Here is a 22,840-nt window from a genome sequence, read left to right on the forward strand (position 1 = left end):
TAATCATGCAAAGAAATTTAATTACTATATTATTTTTGATAAGCTTTTTATTTTATTACTTAATACTTTTAATTAATATAGAATAATTGATATTTGTTGTGTTCTAACCTATGTATCAGGTTTTTTATCACTTTTTAAAACTCACAGTGATTTATCAGAAGAAAATCCTGTAATACCAACTACGGTACTATACATTGGAGTTCAACATAACAGAACAGACCTAGTTTGTTGTCCAGAGAGCAGCGGTGCAGATGTGTAGGTGCGGCCTGGTGGACAGCTTGTCTGTCTTTTTTAGGAGAAACATTGAACAGGTGAACATGGGAGTCCATTGGAAGGGAAAAATCAGCAGGTCTTCCACCAAAGTTTTGGTCTCCCTCCAAAAGTGTTCAACGAGATCTGCTTGGCATCTCCAACATTTACAAGTGGTATATGGATTTAAAGGGGTACTCCGCCCCTAGACATCTTGTCTCATATCCAAAGGATAGGGGATAAGATATCTGATCGCCGGGGTTCCACCACTGGGGACCCCCACGATCTCGGCTGCGGCACCCCAGGCATCCGGTGCATGAAGTGAACTTTGCTCTCTGCCGGATGATTGGCGATGCGGAGGCTCGTGACGTTACGGCCACGCCCCACTCGTGACGTCATGGTCAATGCAAGTCTATGGAAGGGGGCGGGATCATGACCATGACATCACGAGTGGGATGTGGCCATGACGTCACGAGCCCCTGGCGTTGCATTGGACACTCTAAACGAATGTGCCAGGTGCAGCAGGGAGTTCGCAGGGGTCCCCAGCGGCAGGACCCCCCCATGATCAGGCATCTTATTACCTATCCTTTTAATAGGGGATAAGATGTCTAGGGGTGGAGTACCCCTTTAAGAAATGGAGTAGTGCTTGGATATGATATAAATGCATTAACAGTTTATTTGTTTCTCTATGAGTGGTGTAGGTTGCTTAGCTGCATGATTCCAAATAATTTGCCATATCTCCGGGTAAATGGGACAGCCAATGACAGGTTACAATTTTATCTTTCTCTTATACGGCGGAGGACAGCAATTGGTACATCGTAGAAATATGTCATTTTGGATAGATGCCCAGCCTGCAACTTCTCACAAGGGATGAGGGAGGAAACCATAAGGGAACCAAAGGCTGAAGTAATAAAGTAATAAATCTGTTAGTAGTGGAGTCTCTCAGAGTTACAATATGAAAGGGTCGACCATGTCTATCAGGAGGAAAATACCTCTTGTAGACCAGTTAGTTACTTTGGTGGGGGCAAGGTTAGGGGGTTGTAAAAAGCAGACAATAATGGCAGAGTTTGACAAGGCTACAATGAAATGACTTCTGCATGCTGACCAAATATCCCTGGTAAACTTTATTGGGCCTAAAAGATTGCTGATTTTTGATTTGCCTGAATTGTGTTGCACAATAGTAGTGCATTAGATAAGGTTCTGCAAGACCTCTCCATTATCACTTGCTAGCCAGCATTATCAACCTTGCCATCCAGTGGCGCTTGTAGTTCCATAACAAAATAAGATGTCTGATTGCCGCCCCGTCGCTGGGGATCCCCGCGACCTCCCTGCTGCACCCGGCATTCTTTTAGAGCATTGGGTGCAGTGCCGGAGGCTCGTGACATCACGTCCACGCCCCACTCGTGACGTGAAGTCATGAGCCTCCGCCCCACATAGCCAGTCATCCGTCACGGAGTGAAGTCCGCTCTATGCAACGGATGTCTGGGGTGCCGCAGCCGAGATCGCGGGGGTCCACTGGAGAGAGGGATAAGATGTCTAGGGGCGGAGTACCGCTTTCAAGCATAAAATCACGTAATTCAGGTGTGATGTAGGAGGAGGTCCTGGCAAATGGCAAATAGCTTTGCAACGTTTATTTAGCTTCAGCTACAGCGTTATTGCACATGTTGCATCTCACCTGAGCCGCAACACGTGCAGTATCGCTGTAGCTGAAAGCTAAATAAACATTTCAAAGCTACAGTGGGCAAAAAAGTATTTAGTCAGCCACTAATTGTGCAAGTTCTCCCACTTAAAAAGATGAGAGAGGCCTGTAATTTTCATCATAGATATACCTCAACTATGAGAGACATAATGAGAAAAAAAAATCACAAAAATCACATTGTCTGATTTTTAAAGAATTTATTTGAAAATGATGGTGGAAAATAAGTATTTGGTCAATAACAAAAGTTCATCTCAATACTTTGTTATATACCCTTTGTTGGCAATGACAGAGGTCAAACATTTTCTGTAAGTCTTCACAAGGTATTCACACACTGTTTCTGGTATATTGGCCCATTCCTCCATGTTGATCACCTCTAGAGCAGTGATGTTTTGGGGCTGTCGCTGGGCAACACAGACTTTTAACTCCCTCCAAAGGTTTTCTATCGGGTTGAGATCTGGAGACTGGCTAGGCCACTCCAGGACCTTGAAATGCTTCTTACGAAGCCACTCCTTCGTTGCCCGGGCAGTGTGTTTGGGATAATTGTCATGCTGAAAGACCCAGCCATGTTTCATCTTCAATGCCCTTTCTGATGGAGGGAGGTTTTCACTCAAAATCTCACGATACATGGCCCCATTCATTCTTTCCTTTACACAGATCAGTCGTCCCGGTCCCTTGGCAGAAAAACAGCCACAAAGCATGATGTTTCCACTCCCATGCTTCACAGTAGGTATGGTGTTCTTTGGATGCAACACAGCATTCTTTCTCCTCCAAACACAGCGAGTTGAGTTTTTACCAAAAAGTTCTACTTTGGTTTCATCTGACCATATGACCATATGACATCCCAATCCTCTTCTGGATCATCCAAATGCTCTCTAGCAAACTTCAGAAAGGCCCAGACATGTACTGGCTTAAGCAGGGGGACACGTCTGGCACTGCATGATTTGAGCCCCTGGCGGCTGTCACGATGCCGGCTGGCAGGTAGTGGACCCTCTGTGCCAGAGAGGGATTGGCGTGGACCGTGCTAGTGGACCGGTTCTAAGCCACTACTGGTTTTCACCAGAGCCCGCCGCAAAGCGGGATGGTCTTGCTGCGGCGGTAGTGACCAGGTCGTATCCACTAGCAACGGCTCACCTCTCTGGCTGCTGAAGATAGGCGCGGTACAAGGGAGTAGGCAGAAGCAAGGTCGGACGTAGCAGAAGGTCGGGGCAGGCAGCAAGGATCGTAGTCAGGGGCAACGGCAGAAGGTCTGGAAACACTGGCAAGGGACACACAAGGAACGCTTTCACTGGCACTAAGGCAACAAGATCCGGCAAGGGAGTGCAAGGGAAGTGAGGTAATATAGGGAGTGCACAGGTGATAACTCTAATTGGAACCACTGCGCCAATCAGCGGCGCAGTGGCCCTTTAAATCGCAGAGACCCGGCGCGCGCGCGCCCTAGGGAGCGGGGCCGCGCGCGCCGGGACAGAACAGACGGGGAGCGAGTCAGGTAGGAGAGCCGGGGTGCGCATCGCGAGCGGGCGCTACCCGCATCGCGAATCGCATCCCGGCTAGCAGCAGGATCGCAGCGCCCCGGGTCAGAGGACGTGACCGGGGCGCTGCAGCGGAGGAGGTGAAGCGAGCGCTCCGGGGAGGAGCGGGAACCCGGAGCGCTCGGCGTAACAGTACCCCCCCCCTTGGGTCTCCCCCTCTTCTTGAAGCCTGAGAACCTGAGGAGCAGACTTTTGTCAAGGATGTTGTCCTCAGGTTCCCAGGATCTCTCTTCAGGACCACAACCCTCCCAGTCTACTAAAAAAAAATTTTTTCCTCTGACCTTTTTGGCAGCCAAAATCTCCTTGACCGAGAAGACGTCCGAGGAGCCGGAAACAGGAGTGGGAGGAACAGATTTGGGAGAAAAACGGTTGAGGATGAGTGGTTTGAGAAGAGAGACGTGAAAGGCATTAGGGATACGAAGAGAAGGAGGAAGAAGAAGTTTATAAGAGACAGGATTAATTTGACACAGAATTTTGAAAGGACCAAGATAGCGTGGTCCCAACTTGTAGCTAGGGACACGGAAGCGGACATATTTAGCGGAGAGCCATACCTTGTCTCCAGGGGAAAAAACGGGGGGAGCTCTTCTTTTCTTATCCGCGAACCTCTTCATGCGTGAAGAAGCCTGTAAGAGAGAATTTTGGGTCTCTCTCCATATAATGGAAAGGTCACGAGAAATTTCATCCACAGCGGGCAGACCAGAGGGCAAGGGGGTAGGGAGGGGGGGAAGAGGGTGACGGCCGTACACCACGAAAAATGGGGATTTGGAGGAAGATTCAGAGACCCTGAAGTTATACGAGAATTCGGCCCATGGAAGGAGATCTGCCCAGTCATCCTGGCGGGAGGAAACAAAATGTCGCAAATAATCACCCAGGATCTGGTTAATTCTTTCTACTTGTCCATTGGACTGGGGATGATATGCAGAGGAAAAATTTAATTTAATCTTGAGTTGTTTACAGAGAGCTCTCCAGAATTTAGACACGAATTGGACCCCTCTATCCGAGACAATCTGCGTAGGCAACCCGTGAAGACGAAAAATGTGTACAAAAAATTGTTTAGCCAACTGAGGCGCAGAAGGAAGACCAGGAAGAGGAATGAAATGTGCCATTTTGGAGAATCGATCAACGACCACCCAAATAACGGTGTTGCCACGGGAAGGGGGTAAATCAGTAATAAAATCCATACCAATCAGAGACCAAGGCTGTTCGGGGACAGGCAGAGGATGAAGAAAACCAGCGGGCTTCTGGCGAGGAGTCTTATCCCGGGCACAGATAGTGCAGGCTCGCACAAAGTCCCCAACATCCGTTTCCAGAGTTGGCCACCAATAGAAGCGGGAGATGAGTTGCACAGATTTCTTGATGCCCGCATGACCTGCGAGATGGGAGGAGTGACCCCATTTGAGGGTTCCGAGGCGTTGGCGTGGAGAAACAAAGGTCTTTCCTGGAGGAGTCTGTCTGATGGAGGCAGGAGAAGTGGAGATCAGGCAGTCAGGTGGAATGATGTGTTGCGGAGGGAGATCAACTTCAGAGGCATCCGAGGAACGAGAGAGAGCATCGGCTCTAATGTTCTTATCGGCAGGACGAAAGTGAATCTCAAAATTAAATCGGGCAAAGAACAGAGACCACCGGGCCTGGCGAGGATTCAGCCGTTGGGCCGACTGGAGGTAGGAGAGGTTCTTGTGGTCGGTGTAGATAATAACAGGAAATCTTGATCCCTCCAGCAGATGCCTCCATTCCTCAAGTGCTAATTTAATGGCTAGAAGTTCTCGATCCCCGATGGAGTAGTTCCTCTCCGCTGGAGAGAAGGTCCTAGAGAAAAAACCACAAGTGACAGCATGCCCGGAAGGATTTTTTTGTAGAAGAACAGCTCCAGCTCCTACTGAGGAGGCATCAACCTCCAATAGGAAGGGTTTGGAAGGGTCAGGTCTGGAGAGCACGGGAGCCGAAGAAAAGGCAGACTTGAGTTGTTTAAAGGAGTCTTCTGCTTGAGGAGGCCAGGACTTGGGATCAGCATTTTTCTTGGTTAAAGCCACGATAGGAGCCACAATGGTAGAAAAATGTGGAATAAATTGCCTGTAATAATTGGCGAACCCCAAAAAGCGTTGGATAGCACGGAGTCCGGAGGGGCGTGGCCAATTTAAGACGGCAGAGAGTTTGTCTGGATCCATCTGTAGTCCCTGGCCAGAGACCAAATATCCTAGAAAAGGAAGAGATTGGCATTCAAACAGACATTTCTCAATTTTGGCATAGAGTTGGTTGTCACGAAGTCTCTGAAGAACCATACGGACATGCCGGCGGTGTTCCTCTAGATTGGCAGAAAAAATTAGGATATCGTCCAGATATACCACAACACAGGAGTATAAAAGATCACGAAAAATTTCATTGACAAAGTCTTGGAAGACGGCAGGAGCATTGCACAGTCCAAAGGGCATGACCAGATACTCAAAGTGTCCATCTCTGGTGTTAAATGCCGTTTTCCACTCGTCCCCCTCTCTGATGCGGATGAGGTTATAGGCGCCTCTTAAGTCCAATTTAGTGAAGATGTGGGCACCTTGGAGGCGATCAAAGAGTTCAGAGATGAGGGGTAAGGGGTAGCGGTTCTTAACCGTGATTTTATTAAGACCGCGGTAGTCAATGCAAGGACGTAGGGAGCCATCTTTTTTGGAGACAAAGAAAAATCCGGCTCCGGCAGGAGAGGAGGATTTACGGATAAAGCCCCTTTTTAGATTCTCCTGGACGTATTCGGACATGGCAAGAGTCTCTGGGGCAGAGAGAGGATAAATTCTGCCCCGGGGTGGAGTAGTACCCGGGAGGAGGTCGATAGGGCAATCATAAGGCCTGTGAGGAGGTAGAGTCTCAGCTTGTTTTTTGCAGAAAACATCCGCGAAGTCCATATAGGCCTTGGGGAGACCGGTTACTGGAGGAACCACAGAGTTACGGCAAGGGTTACTGGGAACCGGTTTTAGACAGTTCTTGGAACAAGAGGACCCCCAACTCTTGATCTCCCCAGTGGACCAATCCAGGGTTGGGGAATGAAGTTGAAGCCAGGGAAGTCCAAGGAGAATCTCCGAGGTGCAATTGGGGAGGACCAAAAGTTCAATCCTCTCATGATGAGATCCGATGCTCATAAGAAGGGGCTCCGTGCGGAAACGTATGGTACAGTCCAATCTTTCATTATTTACACAATTGATGTAGAGGGGTCTGGCGAGACTGGTCACAGGGATGTTGAACCTGTTGACGAGAGAGGCCAAAATAAAATTTCCTGCAGAACCAGAGTCCAAGAAGGCCACTGTAGAGAAGGAGAAGGCAGAAGCAGACATCCGCACCGGCACAGTAAGACGTGGAGAAGCAGAGTAGACATCAAGGACTGTCTCACCTTTGTGCGGAGTCAGCGTACGTCTTTCCAGGCGGGGAGGACGGATAGGACAATCCCTCAGGAAGTGTTCGGTACTAGCACAGTACAGGCAGAGGTTCTCCATACGGCGTCGTGTCCTCTCTTGAGGTGTCAGGCGAGACCGGTCGACCTGCATAGCCTCCACGGCGGGAGGCACAGGAACAGATTGCAGGGGACCAGAGGAGAGAGGAGCCGAGGAGACGAAACGCCTCGTGCGAACAGAGTCCATATCTTGGCGGAGTTCCTGACGCCTTTCAGAAAAACGCATGTCAATGCGAGTGGCTAGGTGAATAAGTTCATGTAGATTAGCAGGAATTTCTCGTGCGGCCAGAACATCTTTAATGTTGCTGGATAGGCCTTTTTTGAAGGTCGCGCAGAGGGCCTCATTATTCCAGGACAATTCTGAAGCAAGTGTACGGAATTGTACGGCATACTCGCCAACGGAAGAATTACCCTGGACCAGGTTCAACAGGGCAGTCTCAGCAGAAGAGGCTCGGGCAGGTTCCTCAAAGACACTTCGGATTTCCGAGAAGAAGGAGTGTACTGAGGCAGTGACGGGGTCATTGCGGTCCCAGAGCGGTGTGGCCCATGACAGGGCTTTTCCGGACAGAAGACTGACTACGAAAGCCACCTTAGACCTTTCAGTGGGAAACAGGTCCGACATCATCTCCAGATGCAGGGAACATTGGGAAAGGAAGCCACGGCAAAACTTAGAGTCCCCATCAAACTTATCCGGCAAGGATAAGCGTATCCCAGGAGCGGCCACTCGCTGCGGAGGAGGTGCAGGAGCTGGCGGAGGAGATGACTGCTGAAGCTGTGGTAGCAACTGTTGTAGCATAACGGTCAGTTGAGACAGCTGTTGGCCTTGTTGCGCAATCTGTTGTGACTGCTGGGCGACCACCGTGGTGAGGTCAGCGACAACTGGCAGAGGAACTTCAGCGGGATCCATGGCCGGATCTACTGTCACGATGCCGGCTGGCAGGTAGTGGACCCTCTGTGCCAGAGAGGGATTGGCGTGGACCGTGCTAGTGGACCGGTTCTAAGCCACTACTGGTTTTCACCAGAGCCCGCCGCAAAGCGGGATGGTCTTGCTGCGGCGGTAGTGACCAGGTCGTATCCACTAGCAACGGCTCACCTCTCTGGCTGCTGAAGATAGGCGCGGTACAAGGGAGTAGGCAGAAGCAAGGTCGGACGTAGCAGAAGGTCGGGGCAGGCAGCAAGGATCGTAGTCAGGGGCAACGGCAGAAGGTCTGGAAACACTGGCAAGGGACACACAAGGAACGCTTTCACTGGCACTAAGGCAACAAGATCCGGCAAGGGAGTGCAAGGGAAGTGAGGTAATATAGGGAGTGCACAGGTGATAACTCTAATTGGAACCACTGCGCCAATCAGCGGCGCAGTGGCCCTTTAAATCGCAGAGACCCGGCGCGCGCGCGCCCTAGGGAGCGGGGCCGCGCGCGCCGGGACAGAACAGACGGGGAGCGAGTCAGGTAGGAGAGCCGGGGTGCGCATCGCGAGCGGGCGCTACCCGCATCGCGAATCGCATCCCGGCTAGCAGCAGGATCGCAGCGCCCCGGGTCAGAGGACGTGACCGGGGCGCTGCAGCGGAGGAGGTGAAGCGAGCGCTCCGGGGAGGAGCGGGAACCCGGAGCGCTCGGCGTAACAGCGGCGTAGTGTGCTACTGATTGTAGCCTTTGTTACTTTGGTCCCAGTTCTCAGCAGGTCATTCGCTAGGCCCCCCCATGTGGTTCTGGGATCTTTGCTCACCGTTCTTGTGATCATTTTGGCACCACGGGATGAGATCTTGCATAGAGCCCCAGATCGAGGGAGATTTTTAGTGGTCTTGTATGTCTTCCATTTTCTAATAATTGATCCCACAGTTGATTTCTTCACACCAAGCTGCTTGCCTATTGCAGATTCAGTGTTCCCAGCCTGATGTAAGCCTTCAATTTTGTTTCTGGTGTCCTTTGACAACTCTTTGGTCTTGGCCATAGTGGAGTTTGGAGTGTGACTGTTTGAGGTTGTGGACAGGTGTTTTTTGTACTGATAAGTTCAAACAGGTGCCATTAATACAGGTAATGAGTGGAGGACAGAGGAGACTCTTAAAGAAGAAGTTACAGGTCTGTGAGAGCCAGAAATCTTGCTTGTTTGCAGGTGACCAAATACTTATTTTCCACCATAATTTGCAAATAAATTCTTAAAAAATCAGACAAGGTGATTTTCTGGATTTTTTTTCTCATTATTTCTCTCAAAGTTGAGGTATACCTATGATGAAAATTACAGGCCTCTCTCATCTTTTTATGTGGGAGAACTAGAACTTGCACAATTGATGGCTGACTAAATAGTTTTTTGCCCCACTGTATTTACCGTGAGTCGGGACCTCTTCCTACATTGCACTGCCTCTCCATGTACACTGGACTTCCAGCCGCAGTGCCGACCACTCTATTTCATTCATAATTCAGGTGTGGACAGGACATTATCACTATGTAATTTAAGGCAGTTGCAGCCCACAACTGTTGGTAAAATGCAAGCGCTACCCAAATAGATGTAAGAGCACCCTTATAATTCCATTATGTAATCTGACATTTTAATAAAAGCTTTAGATTATTTCCCATAACAGCATGGACTAAGCACAATTGCAATTCTTCTTTTTATTCCATATGTGTCAGTGATATACATACAGCAAAGAACATCTTATGGAAAACACTATATAGGGCTAGAGTTCTTTAGATCAAACCCTTACATGCAATCTAGTAGACAGTGGGAAGTTTTTGTAATTGAGAGTGGGCCCCCTTACCTACTTAACCCTTTACAGCTGTATAGGTAGCACATATGGTTCGCCCACCATTGGTGTTAGTAATAATTAGTGTTGAGCGGAATAGGCCATATTCGAATATGCAATATTTGCGATAAATATTCACATTGCGAATATTCACGCTCAACACTAGCAATTCCACATGATTTTTTGGCGGAAATGACAAATTTGGCTCTAATTCCACATAATCATGACTAACATTGCTGGATCACCAGTGTTGATGGAATGTGACATTTAAGCCCCCAAATAAAGTGATTCGTATTATGTTATAGCTGCCTGTTGCTATGGAGTTGTGCAGGAACAAAACCGCTCCTAAGCATTTTACACAGCTGGAGAAGCGCTATTCTTTTATGTTATGTATTACGCCTATCAGTATTTGTGCGAGGGGTGTGAGTATTTTCCACCCCCTGCATTTCTAGATGGGGCATTTAGAAGTTGTGGGTAGGAGGTGGGGGTATATAGCGCCCCTGCACCTACTGGCAGGGCGTACGTGACGTTTTGCGGATCAGGGCGTCACGGCTACGTCTGGCATTTGGATCCTTCCTCCACATTCTGGAGCTCCCGATGGTTGCTTCCCCTCTCGGAGCCCTGCTTTACTGAAGGCTATGTTGACGCGTCTCGGGATTTCCTATCGCCCCGACGGCTGCCTCACAGCGGGATGCCCGCCTCCCACTCGGTAAGGTTATGGCTTACCTCCAGTGCCGGGGTCGTCGTGAATGTGCTGTTATACAGGTACAGGTTTGGGGAGCTTGCACAGTGTTTGTCAGCCAGGGTGGTTGCATCAGTGGGTCCGGTGCATATCTGAAGTGTGTTTTGACGCATGGTTTGGGGGCTTTCTGATGACGTCATGCGGGCTGAGCTGCAAGTACTGTTGGCTGAGCCTGGCACGGCGGCAACTGCTGAGCAGAGGAGCGCACGTCTGGCCTTCGTGCAGACTTTACGAAGTCCTTCTCATGCGAAGCTGACAGTGTCTTTCTGTTCTCCCAGGACAGCACTATATCCCAGCGGCCTGACCTGTGCTCGTTACCCCCGGTACACCCACCCGTGTCATAGCTGCCGGTTCTCTCCTGTGTCTCTCATGTCATTCTGGTGCACCCGTGTAGAATTCAGTGATTGAATATGCTGCAGTCTCGTCAGAGCTCAAATACACTGCCTGCCTTTTACTGCCTGTATAGTTTTACTTAGTTTTTATTCACTGTAGTCCTGTGTGCACAGTGCAGTGTTACAGTGTATGCATATTGTATGGTCCTGTTACCTTTAGTGTTACTAGCCCTTCATATTTTAAATATAATGTACACTACATATTTTCTTTATGCCTCTGCAACATACATTTCCATATACTGTTGTATTGTACTCAAGGTATTTATACTGTTTATACGCTTGTGGTTTTAGACTATTCATACGCTCATGGCTTTTATACTGTTCATACGCTCATGTAATTTATACTGTTTATAGAATTAAGGCATTTTATACTGTTCATAAGCTCACAGCATTTACAATGTTCATACGCTCATGGCATTCATACGGTTCCTACACTCATGTAGTAATACTGTTCATACACTCATGGCATTCATACTGTTCATATGCTTATGGCATTCATACTGTTCATATGCTTATGGCATTCGTACTGTTCATACGCTCTTGACATTTATACTGTTCATACACTCATGTATTTATACTGGTAATACGCTCATGCCATTCATACTGTTCACTCGCTCAAAGCATTCATATTGTTCATACGATCATGGCATTTATACTGTTCATACGGTTATTGCATTTATACTGTTCATACAAGCAAACAACGGAGAGGCAGGAAATGTGGCAGCTCACCGGTAAGGTGGAAATCAGGCTTCTTTATTCTTCAAAACATGTTGCAGATACAGACATGTCAAATCGGGAGAGAATGGATGCTTTACAACTTCATGCAGCAAACAATAGGTAACGCCGTTTCACACAACACGTATGCTTCTACAGGCCTGCCCACTTCCTGCACAACAGCCATGAAATACTCTCCCCAGTGACGTGTGCAGGACAGGTGAGTTACAATTAAAACTCCAACATGAAAAAGAAAGTGACAACATAAAAATCACTAAAATCAACCTTGTCGTTTAGTCTTAACATATCTTGTTCTCTTGTTTTCAGAATAAGATAAGCTTCTCTTTGCAATAACTTTCTGTGCCTATCTTCTCCGTTGTCAATAGTAACGCTTTCCAATCCTAGAAAGCGCAGATTGGAAGTGTCACTATTATGCTTCATTCTGACATGGTTCAGAAATCTAGGTGAACCTTTTCTGAATTTTACGGCCCAAACATGCTCTCTGAATCTGGTGAAAAGTGGTCTGATGGAGTGCTGCCCATATAAAAAAAATCCACAACTACAAACTATAACATAAACTACAAACTTAGATCTGCAACACATAAAATCCATAATTTTAAAGTCTACTCCTCCCAGATTAATCTTTTTACAATTACAAGAACCACACTGATTGCCACTGGGTCTGGATTTCGACAGTCAGTTCTCTGATGTGGCACTTTTGAATCTACTCCGAACCAATTCATCTTTTAGACTCCTACTTTTTCTAAAGGTAACAATGGGTCTCTCCAGACAAATTGGACCTAGACTAGGATCCTTCTCAATCAGGGGCCAGTTGTTTAGAATTGCTTTTTTAATAGTGTCAGCTACTAGGCTAAATTTGAAGGAGAAACAAAAAAGCGTTCACCCTCCTCTCTTGAGGTATCATGGGAGTAAATCTGATCCTTTTCCAAAGGGGGACTTGAAGTTGGGTGTACCGGGGCACCTGTTATATTACTTGTGGATTTTTTCTTTCTCTTCTTGTATAAGAGATCAGAGCGACTCTGGTCCCTCGTTTTTTAACAGGGCATGGTAAAGGGGACCCTCAGGATAGCCTCTTAGTTTTAAACGCTCTATTAATTTGAACGCTTGCTCCATGAAAGTACCGTTGTCACTATTTATACGTCTCAACCTTAAAAATTGGCTTTAAGGGATAGCCCTTTGTGTGTGCTGAGGATGATAACTTTCATGGTGCAAAAACATATTTGAAGCAGTTGGTTTTCTAAACCCTTTTGTAATCAGATGTCCCTCTTACAGAAACCTGCACATCCAGGAAATTTAGAGTGTCACTGCTAAATTTATGGGTGAAGCACATGTTGAAATTGTTGGGGGTGTTCAGGTATGTCACAAAATCCTCAAACTCCAGGGTCGACCCAGTCCAGAGAATGAAGATATCGTCTACATACCTGAAAAACATTGCAAGTATCTGATATAGGGGTTGGAGGAAGAAAAAACTAATTTCTGCTCGAACGCAGACAGGTAAAAATTGGCAAAAGTGCATGCCACAGGCGTGCCCATCGCCATCCCATTTACCTGGTCATACCAGGTGTCATCAAATATGAAGGCATTGTGACTTAACACAAAGTGGAGGGCGTCACTAATAACATCGATGAAATCCCTATCTTTATCTAAGTAGAAGGTCCCTAATGCATTATGTGCCCTTTATCTGGGGGATTCTGGTATAAAGACTTTCTACGTCAGACCCGAGGAGAAATGCCAGTGTAATCCCTCCAGAGCTGCCAAAAATTTGTCGGTGTCCTTAATTAAGGAGGTGACATGTCTAAGCATAGGGCGGAGGAGCCAATCCAAATAGCGTGAGATTCTGTTACCGACCCCACCCCGGAGACTATGGGTTTCACAGGAGGTGACTCTAAGGTCTTATGAATTTTTGGTAAAAAATACCATGCTGGAAATTTGGGGTGGGTCGGCAACAGTCTCTCTTCAGTGCAGTTGGAAATGGTACCCCTCTCAACGTATCTTCTCAGAGAGGTCTGCAAACTGAATTTAAACTTTAAAGTGGGATTTTCACCCAATTTCAAATAAGTAAGCTGATCTCCTAGTTGGCTTAAAGCCTCTCTTTTATAGTATTCTTCCATAATAAGGACGGCATTACCGCCCTTTTCTGCCTTTTTTACTATGATGACTTTCTGTGATTTTAACCACCGAAGGGCCTCAATTTCAGCATGAGATAGATTGGGAGCATCTTTTGGATATATAAAAGCCCGTACCGCTTCAATAACCTTATAGTAAAATAAGTCAAGACTACTTACTGCGGCTATGGGGGGATTGAATCTAGATTTGACACCACTGACAAAGTCAGCGATTTCTATAGTGTCTTGACTAGAAAATACAAATTGTTCTTTCATCAGTTCCCCAACAGGCAGTCAATCTCCTCTTTAGACATATTATCAATTAAACTGCACCCCAAAGGGCCCACAAAAGCTGGAATTTCACCCATTTTGCATTCGGAATTGTGCTCTTCATTGAGAAAAAACTTTTTAAGGTTGATTTTATGGATCGCTTTGAACAGATCGATCTCAAAGGCTGTGAGACTGAACCGTTCAGGCAAGCAGTAATTCAACCCTGTAGTTAGGATTACTCCCTTAGTCATCCATTTCTGGTGACTAGTTCACCCAACGCGTTTCTGTCGCCTTTTTAAACAACGTCATCAGGGGAGTTTTACAGAACATCAAGAGTTATTAAAATATATGCCATAAAATATATGAGTCCGATGACCCATAATATATTCATCAGACAGTCAGAGATTACTTATAATTCCTATCCGATACCGTCAGATGTGCTCTCAATCAAAGGGGATATAGCAAACCATATGGGTATGCCCCTTTAAAATTTAAAGTTCTCAGCCAGCGGGGGTTTGCTCTGTAAAAGATAAAAATAACAACCAGCAAGTCGTGCAACAATCACATATATGTGCCCCCATCCGGGTAGTATCATCAGCGCAGCATTGTTCACTCACTTATAACCCTCCAGCTGGTGTCCCTGCAAAATAAAAACATATCCCTATTCAATATTCCACTCCTAGGGAGATTCCTGCAGAGAGAAAACATTCTCCAAATCGGAGTTACTCACAGTTCTGAGTCTTCTTATGAGGTTAAGCTGCCGGGGAAGACGGCGTCTGACGTCTTATGCAGAGGGACCGCTACGTCACATCCGATGCGCCTGCCCTGCTTCCCTAGGCGACGCGTCCCTGGGCGGTGCATAGTAACATGCACACGCTGGATGTGTATTAACTCTTAGTGGTCTATGCAAAAGGTCAGTAGGTACATTAACTTGGTCATTCAAAAGGTCAGTAGGTGCATTAGGTCAGTAGGTGCAGTAGGTGCATTAACTTGACCAAGTTAATGCACCTACTGACCTAATGCACCTACTGACCTTTTGCATGGACCACTAAGAGTTAATACACGTCCGGCGTGTGCATGTTACTATGCACCGCTCAGGGACACGTCGCCAAGGGAAGAAGGGCGGGCGCATCGGATGTGACGTAGCGGTCCCTCTGCATAAGACGTCAGACGCCGTCTTCCCCGACTGCAAGAGTGCGCGCTGCCGTTTAACCTCATAAGAAGACTCAGAACTGTGAGTAATTCCGGTTTGGAGAATGTTTTCTCTCTGCAGGAATCTCCCTAGGATTGGAATATTGAATAGGGATATGTTTTTGTTTTGTAGGGACACCAGCTGGAGGGTTATAAGTGAGTGAACAATGCTGCGCTGATGATACTACCCGGATGGGGGCACATATATGTGATTGTTGCACGACTTGCTGGTTGATATTTTTATCTTTTACAGGGCAAACCCCTGCTGGCTGAGGACTTCAAATGTTAAAGGGGCATACCCATATGTTTTGCTATATCCCCTTTGATTGAGAGCACATCTGACGGTATCAGATAGGAATTATAAGTAATCTCTGACTGTCTGATGAATATATTATGGGTCACCGGACTCTGGCATATACTTTAATGACGTCGTTTAAAAAGGCGACGGAAACGCGTTGGGTGAACTAGTCACCAGAAATGGATGACTAAGGGAGTAATCCTAACTATTTGAGTTGTAATATTTATACTCAAATAAAATTGGGAGGTGCTTTTGTGCTAACATTATAGCACTCCCTAGATATACCTTAACAGCTCTCTTTTTTTGTTTTGGTATCTTTAAACAAAATACAAGCACAATATTTAAACATGTGTTGCTTTTAGTATTTTAATGGATGGAAATAAAAGTTATATTTTAGACACCTCTTTCACTGGTATTGGTCAGCTGGTGATTTATATAGTTTTATACTATGCACATGCTTATAGTAGTTATACTGTACAAACGGTCATAGCTTATACGGTACTTTCACGCATATCAGTACATATGCTCATAGCTTTATACGGTACATATGCTCATAGCATTTATACTGTTTTATAGGCTCATAGTATTCATACGGTACATAACTGCATAGCATTCATTCCGGGCACACATTCATAATATTTATACTGCTATACTGTAAGTATTGATAGCATTTTATGTTCTTTTACACTGTGCAGTCATACACAGCATTTTTAAGGTACATAGGTTCTTAGCTTTCATATAGTCATACGTCCATGACCATTTACTGTGCAAAGATATGTTTACATACAGATGTCGATGCTAGAATTTACATGCATACTGATAGTTTCATCACATCTATACATTGAATAGCCCACTCCCACTACTTTAGCCTTTACCCCACGCATGTGTTAGAAATGTTTTTAAATCACGCATATGTTTTCCAGTTGTGCTACTATGTCTGTTATTTTCAGCGGAAGTTCCGGCTATTTACGGAGTCTTATATTTACTAGCAATACTAATTGTATCATGTACGCTACCAAGTCAGTATTACTCATTGCTAGGATTGGAGCAGCAGACTGCACAAATGTTAGTTTACCTCGCGTGTTACAGTTCATATCACGTGCATACGCTACTACGCTGTTATACTGGCATTTGTTCCTGCAGCTGATAGGTCATACAAGTTACTGTAGTAGTTGTACCACATTTTAGTCACTAACTCAGTATTACGGTTACATAGCAGCACTGTATGTTGACATCTGATATTCAGCCTCTACCTTTTGTTCAAGGGCACGCACCATGTTATTGTTGCAGACATGTCTCCAGCAAAATGACATCACGACACATAAGTGGTTATTTTCCCAACATACCTGCCACATCTGCAGGGGGTTGCACTACGCAGTTGTTGTTACCGACATGTCTTCAGAGCAACACCATCACGACACATAGGTGGTTGTATACCCTTCATACCTGCCACGTCTGCAGGGGCATGCACTGCATAGTTGTTTGTTACTGACACGTCTTCAGATCAACAACATCACGACACATAGGTGGTTGCATACCCCTTACCTGCCACGTCTGCAGGGAATGCACTGCACAGTTGTTGTTACTGACACATCTTCAGAGCAACAACTTCATGACACATAGGTGGTTGTATACCCTTCATACCTGCCTTGTCTGCAGGGGGATACACTGCATAGAAGTATTTTCCACCCCCTGCATTTCTAGGTGTGGCGTTAAGTAGTTGTGGGTATGAGGCAGGGGTATATAATGCCCCTGCACCTACAGGCGGCGGGCGTACATGACATTTTGCAGACCCCTTCCAACCCTCCCTTTTTTCAATTTACCATTACAGGGTATGCCCACTAAAGGCGTGCCCTCCGTCGCGGTTATGGGCACAATTCTGACCGCTTTGTTAAGTTTAATGTCTTTCATACAGGTATGTATGTATCGTTGTAATCATGAGCATGAGTGTGAAGCCCCGAGCACAAATGAAATAAATCACTTAGAAGGAGATTCATCAAGTTCGTAGTAGATTTTTTTGTTTAAAAAAGTCGCACGTACTTGCGCACGTGCGATTTTTCTATACATACTACAACTTTTTTATTTTTGATTACTCCAAAGCACATTTCTGAAATCTGCTCACGTAGTAATTTTTTTTAAACTTTGCAATGGTCATGTATTTATCAAATGCCATAGTCGCTATTTATGAAGAAAAAAAGTTGCATCTCCATCTAAAAGTGGCATATGTATTCCAGGTCCAACCTGGCTTACAGAAAGTGCATACGTCTGCCGAAAAGGACATTAAAACCCACTTTAACAACTGTTCTTGTTCTGCATCATGAAACAAAGCTACTAAATTAATGTTAATATTAATTATATAAAAAAATAATTATATAACTAATAACTATTCATTTTAAGGTTGAAAATTCACACTGCACACCTTGTTAATTTTAGGACACGTTCCTGCTGGCGTACCCACTAAATTAAAAAATTAATGTTGTGTTAACATAGAATAAGGCACCAAATAATTGTGTAAGAATTTTTACAGACTATGTAAATAACCCATATGTGGCACAAAAATGTTTCCTTAAAAAAAGAAACATCCATAGTAATACAGCTTCATGCACATTTTGGAGTGGGTAACGTACCGAGCCGTTTTTTTTTTTTTTTGTGGTTTCACTACTGTTTATGTGCCTGTTGATGCTGCGCTGTCTTCCTTCCTGATGTAAACTCTGGCCTCAATGCAGCGACTCAAGACTCCCCCCCCCCCACCAACGTCACAAAATACGGGGTCAAAATTAAACAATAAAGCCTCCAGAGTACGGATATTCATGGTGCGGCATAGTACGTTTTTAATATTTTTTAATTTCTGAGGAGGGTGGATGGGTTGTTGCAGGATAGTGCAGCTATTTAGTGCCAGGCAGGCCAGTCAGGGTGTCAACCGATGCGGTACACCCCCCCCTCCCCGTCACTCTCTAGCAACGTTTCTGGTAATAAAGGGTAGATAAAAAACTTTGGCTATTAACATAAGGGAAAACTTTTCTGCTTTAAAAAATGCTTTTGGAAGCGGATTTCCCGGATTTTGCATACGTGCAATTTATTTATCAAAGTCGTTCGACTATTTGATTAATAGGTCGCATGTAAGCAAAAGTAAGTTGAAAAAATTGTCATATAAAATCCCTAAGTTTGAAAAGAAGGATAAATCTCCTTTTTAAACCTTTCTAATGAACATTTGTTCCTGATTATTCTCTCTAGCACTTACATCTAACTCCTACACTTCAGGCACTGACTCACGATTTGTGGGTGTCTGTAGAAAGCTGGCAAGCCTTGACTTTTGAAACAAGCAATAATGTGAATGACAGCGCCATAGGAGTGCCGGTATTTTTATTGTAGAAATTAATTATGAAAAGAAATGTGGAGGTATATGAGGGGAAAAAAGCCTTATGCCTCGTAATGGAAATGACAAGTCTTTCAAAGTGTAGCTCTTAAAAAGTTCTGTAATGGGTAAAGAAGGGATAACAAGTGCATGAGATCACTCTCCGTGTCTAATTTTTTATTATCTTGTTCTTGCATGGTTCATGGTTTAAAAAGTTTACTGTGTTCTTCCAAGTTTAGTCTGAATGTATTAAGTATGTTATTATATTATGCATTTGCATGGATTATATTTAGAAGTTTTTGCGTTTTTCGGGCCCTTTTACACCCACTGTGAAAAAAAAGTACTGGTATTCAAATGGATTCCGTCTTTAGTAACTATAGGTTTGTCAAAGGGAATGCATCATCAGAAAATCACTTGTTGTATAAATCAGGTTTTTATGGTAACCATATTTTTTTTTTTCTAATTTTCCATTTTACTATCTATTTTTTCCATTCTGGTCACTAAGCCTAACACTAATCTGAGAATTCCTGTTCTGTACAGATCATTTCCTAGTAATGCCTTTCTTCACAGCACAGAATGGAGAACAATGAAAGGTGACACCAATATATAGATAACATTAGAGCCACCACCCATCACAACAGAGATCTGCATCCCCCTCCCTGTAGAATGACCTCTGAAAAGATCAGACAGAGTGCCCACTAGTGCCTCAAGTTCATGTGAATGGGATAGATTGTCTATTGTTGTCTATGGTCCATGCGTCCTGCTGTAAAGCATATCACTAAATGCTGTTAAAAACAGCCTTAAGCAAGATGGCAGACCCTATAATAATGCACAAAAATAAATAAACAAATTAAAATTAAAATCCGAAAATAGAAACAGATTAGAAAAAGAGCATATATGGCCAGGGAAATAAATCTAGGCGACATCATTTCTTTAGGGATTCTAACCTTGATCAGTATTTATTTAGTTGTTGCTGATATAATCAACAAAGACAAAACTATGAATGTATGAAAATGACGTAGCAGTCCCTAACAATAGACAACTAACAACTGATATGTAGTTTTCTATATCTGGTAGTAGGGAATGGCTGTGAAATGGACATCAGTTTCTGAATAGTTGATATATGTCTGACGCTCTTTATGGTGAGTAGGTTTCTTCCCATTTTACTGAGTTACTAACACAGTATCCTCGAATAACAAAAATCTCTAATTCATAGACAGTGTAAACTTAGACTAGGCAGTCTAAATGCACCAGATATTTCAAAGTGTTTCATTATGTTTAATAAATGTGTCAAATCTTAGACTGTCTAGTTTAAGTTTAACCTCAACTATTAGTTGGCTTAAACTCTGCCAACATTTTGCCAAGCTGTTGCCACATTTTGAGCCACGTCTCTATTAATGAAAGCCATGCCTCTTTGTTTGATAAGGAGGAAAAATGTCTTAAACTTAATAATAATTGTGGTAAGACAGTTTTTTTTTGGTGCAAATGATGGAAGAATATTGGTGAATTTGTAATTGTAAATCCGCTCCATCAATTTAATAAAGACCACTGCACAAATACACACAGTGCATACAAATCATTCACAGGTGTTTTACTCACTGCCGGCCAGATTACTCCTCCGTAGTTTTCAATGGATTCCTGTATAATAATTTCATACCCTGCATACCAGAGATGTTCTTTCCCAAAACAGGAGTAGATAGTGGGTATCCATTGCTTGCAGGGTTTGACAGATTGTTCATTGTTACATATGATGCCTATAAGAAAGTAAAACATTTTATGACTTCAAAAACATTTCACCTCAACACTATACTATTTTTTATTAAGAGTTTCACATGTACAGTATCCTATACAGATTTGATGCTGCCTTCAATTATGTAGGTTACACAACTCTGCAGCATAAAATCTGCAACTTCAAATCTGCAGCATCAAATATGTGCAAAATACTTATGTGGGAATATACCCTTAGGGTCAGTTCACATATCCTTATTTTTGCTGCAGCAGATTTTGCTACCCATTGAAGTCAATTGACAGCAAAATCTGCTGCAGCAAATCTGCAGCAAAAATATGAATGTTGTGAACTGACCCTTAGGTTGTATTCACACATACTCAAATGTGCAAGAGTTCCCAAATAGATAACAAGATCCACAGGTAGGATAAAACTCACTGTGCAATGAACGAGGCACAACACTCAGAAAATTCAATGGACACTCACTTTCTGCAGGCTCGGATGATAATTATGGAGAGTCCGTTTTGGCTGCAGCTTCAACCCTTCACTCACATGTTCATGTGGAGTCAGCAGTATACAGGAGGTTCCCACTCTAATTAAAGTGAAGATTGTAGGGATGTGCACATCCCTACAATCTGCACTTTAATTAGTGTGGGAACCTCCTTTATACTGGCTTATGTCTTGGTCAATTTTGAATGCTGGCGGTGCTTTCACTCTAGTGGTAGCATGAGACAGAGTCTACAACCCACACAAGTGGCTCAGGTAGTGCAGTCTTCCAGGATAGCACATCAATGCGAGCTGTGGCAAGAAGGTTTGCTGTGTCTGTCAGCACAGTGTCCAGAGCATGGAGATGCTACCAGGAGACATGCTAGCACATCAGGAGACGTGGAGGAGGCTGGAGGAGGGCAACAACCCAGCAGCAGGATCGCTACCTCGGCCTTTGGGCAAGGAGGAGCAGGAGGAGCACTGCCAGAGCCCTGCGAAATGACCTCCAGCAGGCCAAAAATGTGCATGTGTTCACTCAAATGGTCAGAAACAGACTCCACGAGGGTGGTATGAGGGCTCGACGTCCACAGGTTGGGGTTGTGCTTACAGCCCAACACCATGCAGGATGTTTGGCATTTGCCAGAGAACACCAAGATTTCGCCACTGGCGCCCTGTGCTCTTCACAGATGAAAGCAGGTTCACACTGAGCACATGTGACGGACGTGACAGAGTCTGGAGACGCTGTGGAGAATGTTCTGCTGCCTGCAACATCCTTCAGCATGATCGGTTTGGCGGTGGGTCAGTAATGGTGTGGGGTTGCGTTTCTTTGGGGGGACGCACAGCCCTCCATGTGCTTGCCTGAGGTAGCCTGACTGCCATTAGGTCACGAGATGAGATCCTCAGACCCCTTGTGGGACCATATGCTGGTGCGGTTGGCCTTCCTGCAAGAGGAAGGCATTAATGCCATGGACTGACCCGCCCGTTCCCCAGAACTGAACCCGATTGAGCACATCTGGGACATTATGTCTTGCTCAATCGACCAATGCCAACTTGCACCACAGACTGTCCAGGGGTTGGCAGATGATTTAGTCCAGGTCTGAGAGGACATCCCTCAGGAGACCATCCACCACCTCATCAGGAGCATGCCCAGGCGTCGTAGGGAGGTCATATGGGCACGTGGAGGCCACACACACTACTGAGCCTCATTTTGACTTGTTTTAAGGACATTACATCACAGTTGGATCAGCCTGTAGTGTGGTTTTCCACTTTGATTTTGAGTGTGACTCCATATCCAGACCTCCATGGGTTGATAAATTTGATTTCCATTGATCATTTTTGTGTGATTCTGTTGTCAGCACATTCAGCTATGTAAAGACGAAAGTATTTCATACGATTAGTTCATTCATTCAGATCTAGGATGTGTTATCTTAGTGTTCCCTTTATTTTTTTGAGCAGTGTATTTAAGGTCTCTGCTTTTCCTCTATCATAATTCTATACAATCTATAGAGGTATATCCTAAAAATGAATAAATGGTAGACTCGACTGAATATCAAATAATGTAATCTTTATTGAAATCACACAAAACAGAAAAAAATGATAAAATCACATACAAATCATAAAGAACACGGCAAGAAAATAGTACCTACAGTATAATTATGGAATCTACTGGCTGGAGAAAAAAGTTTACCTCTCGGGATAGATGTGAATAATATAGGGGGTAAAGTGACAAATGCAAAGTGCAAACAACAGCTAACGGGTCAGGGCAGCATTATATACATGGCAACAAGTCACTCCTGGCAAAAAAAAGTGCCAAAGTGCCAAATAGATCAGCCAGCCCCACAATCATTACCTTGTGGTGCTGGCGGGTCTATTTACCCGGGGGGGAGGCGA

The 22,840-nt window shown here is 44.8% G+C and overlaps 1 protein-coding gene across 1 annotated transcript in view; it reads right to left on the bottom strand.

The window, feature by feature from the left end:
* Positions 1-22,840, bottom strand: part of METTL21C (methyltransferase 21C, AARS1 lysine) — a 39,675-nt gene that overhangs the window by 15,017 nt on the left and 1,818 nt on the right. Inside the window, exon 2 of the mRNA XM_056560491.1 lies at positions 20,338-20,492. Coding sequence (XP_056416466.1) covers positions 20,338-20,492 — 155 coding nt within the window. The remainder of the gene's footprint in view (positions 1-20,337; positions 20,493-22,840) is intronic.

This window comes from Hyla sarda, chromosome 2, assembly GCF_029499605.1.
Source record: "Hyla sarda isolate aHylSar1 chromosome 2, aHylSar1.hap1, whole genome shotgun sequence".
In the NCBI taxonomy this organism is placed as follows: domain Eukaryota; kingdom Metazoa; phylum Chordata; class Amphibia; order Anura; family Hylidae; genus Hyla; species Hyla sarda.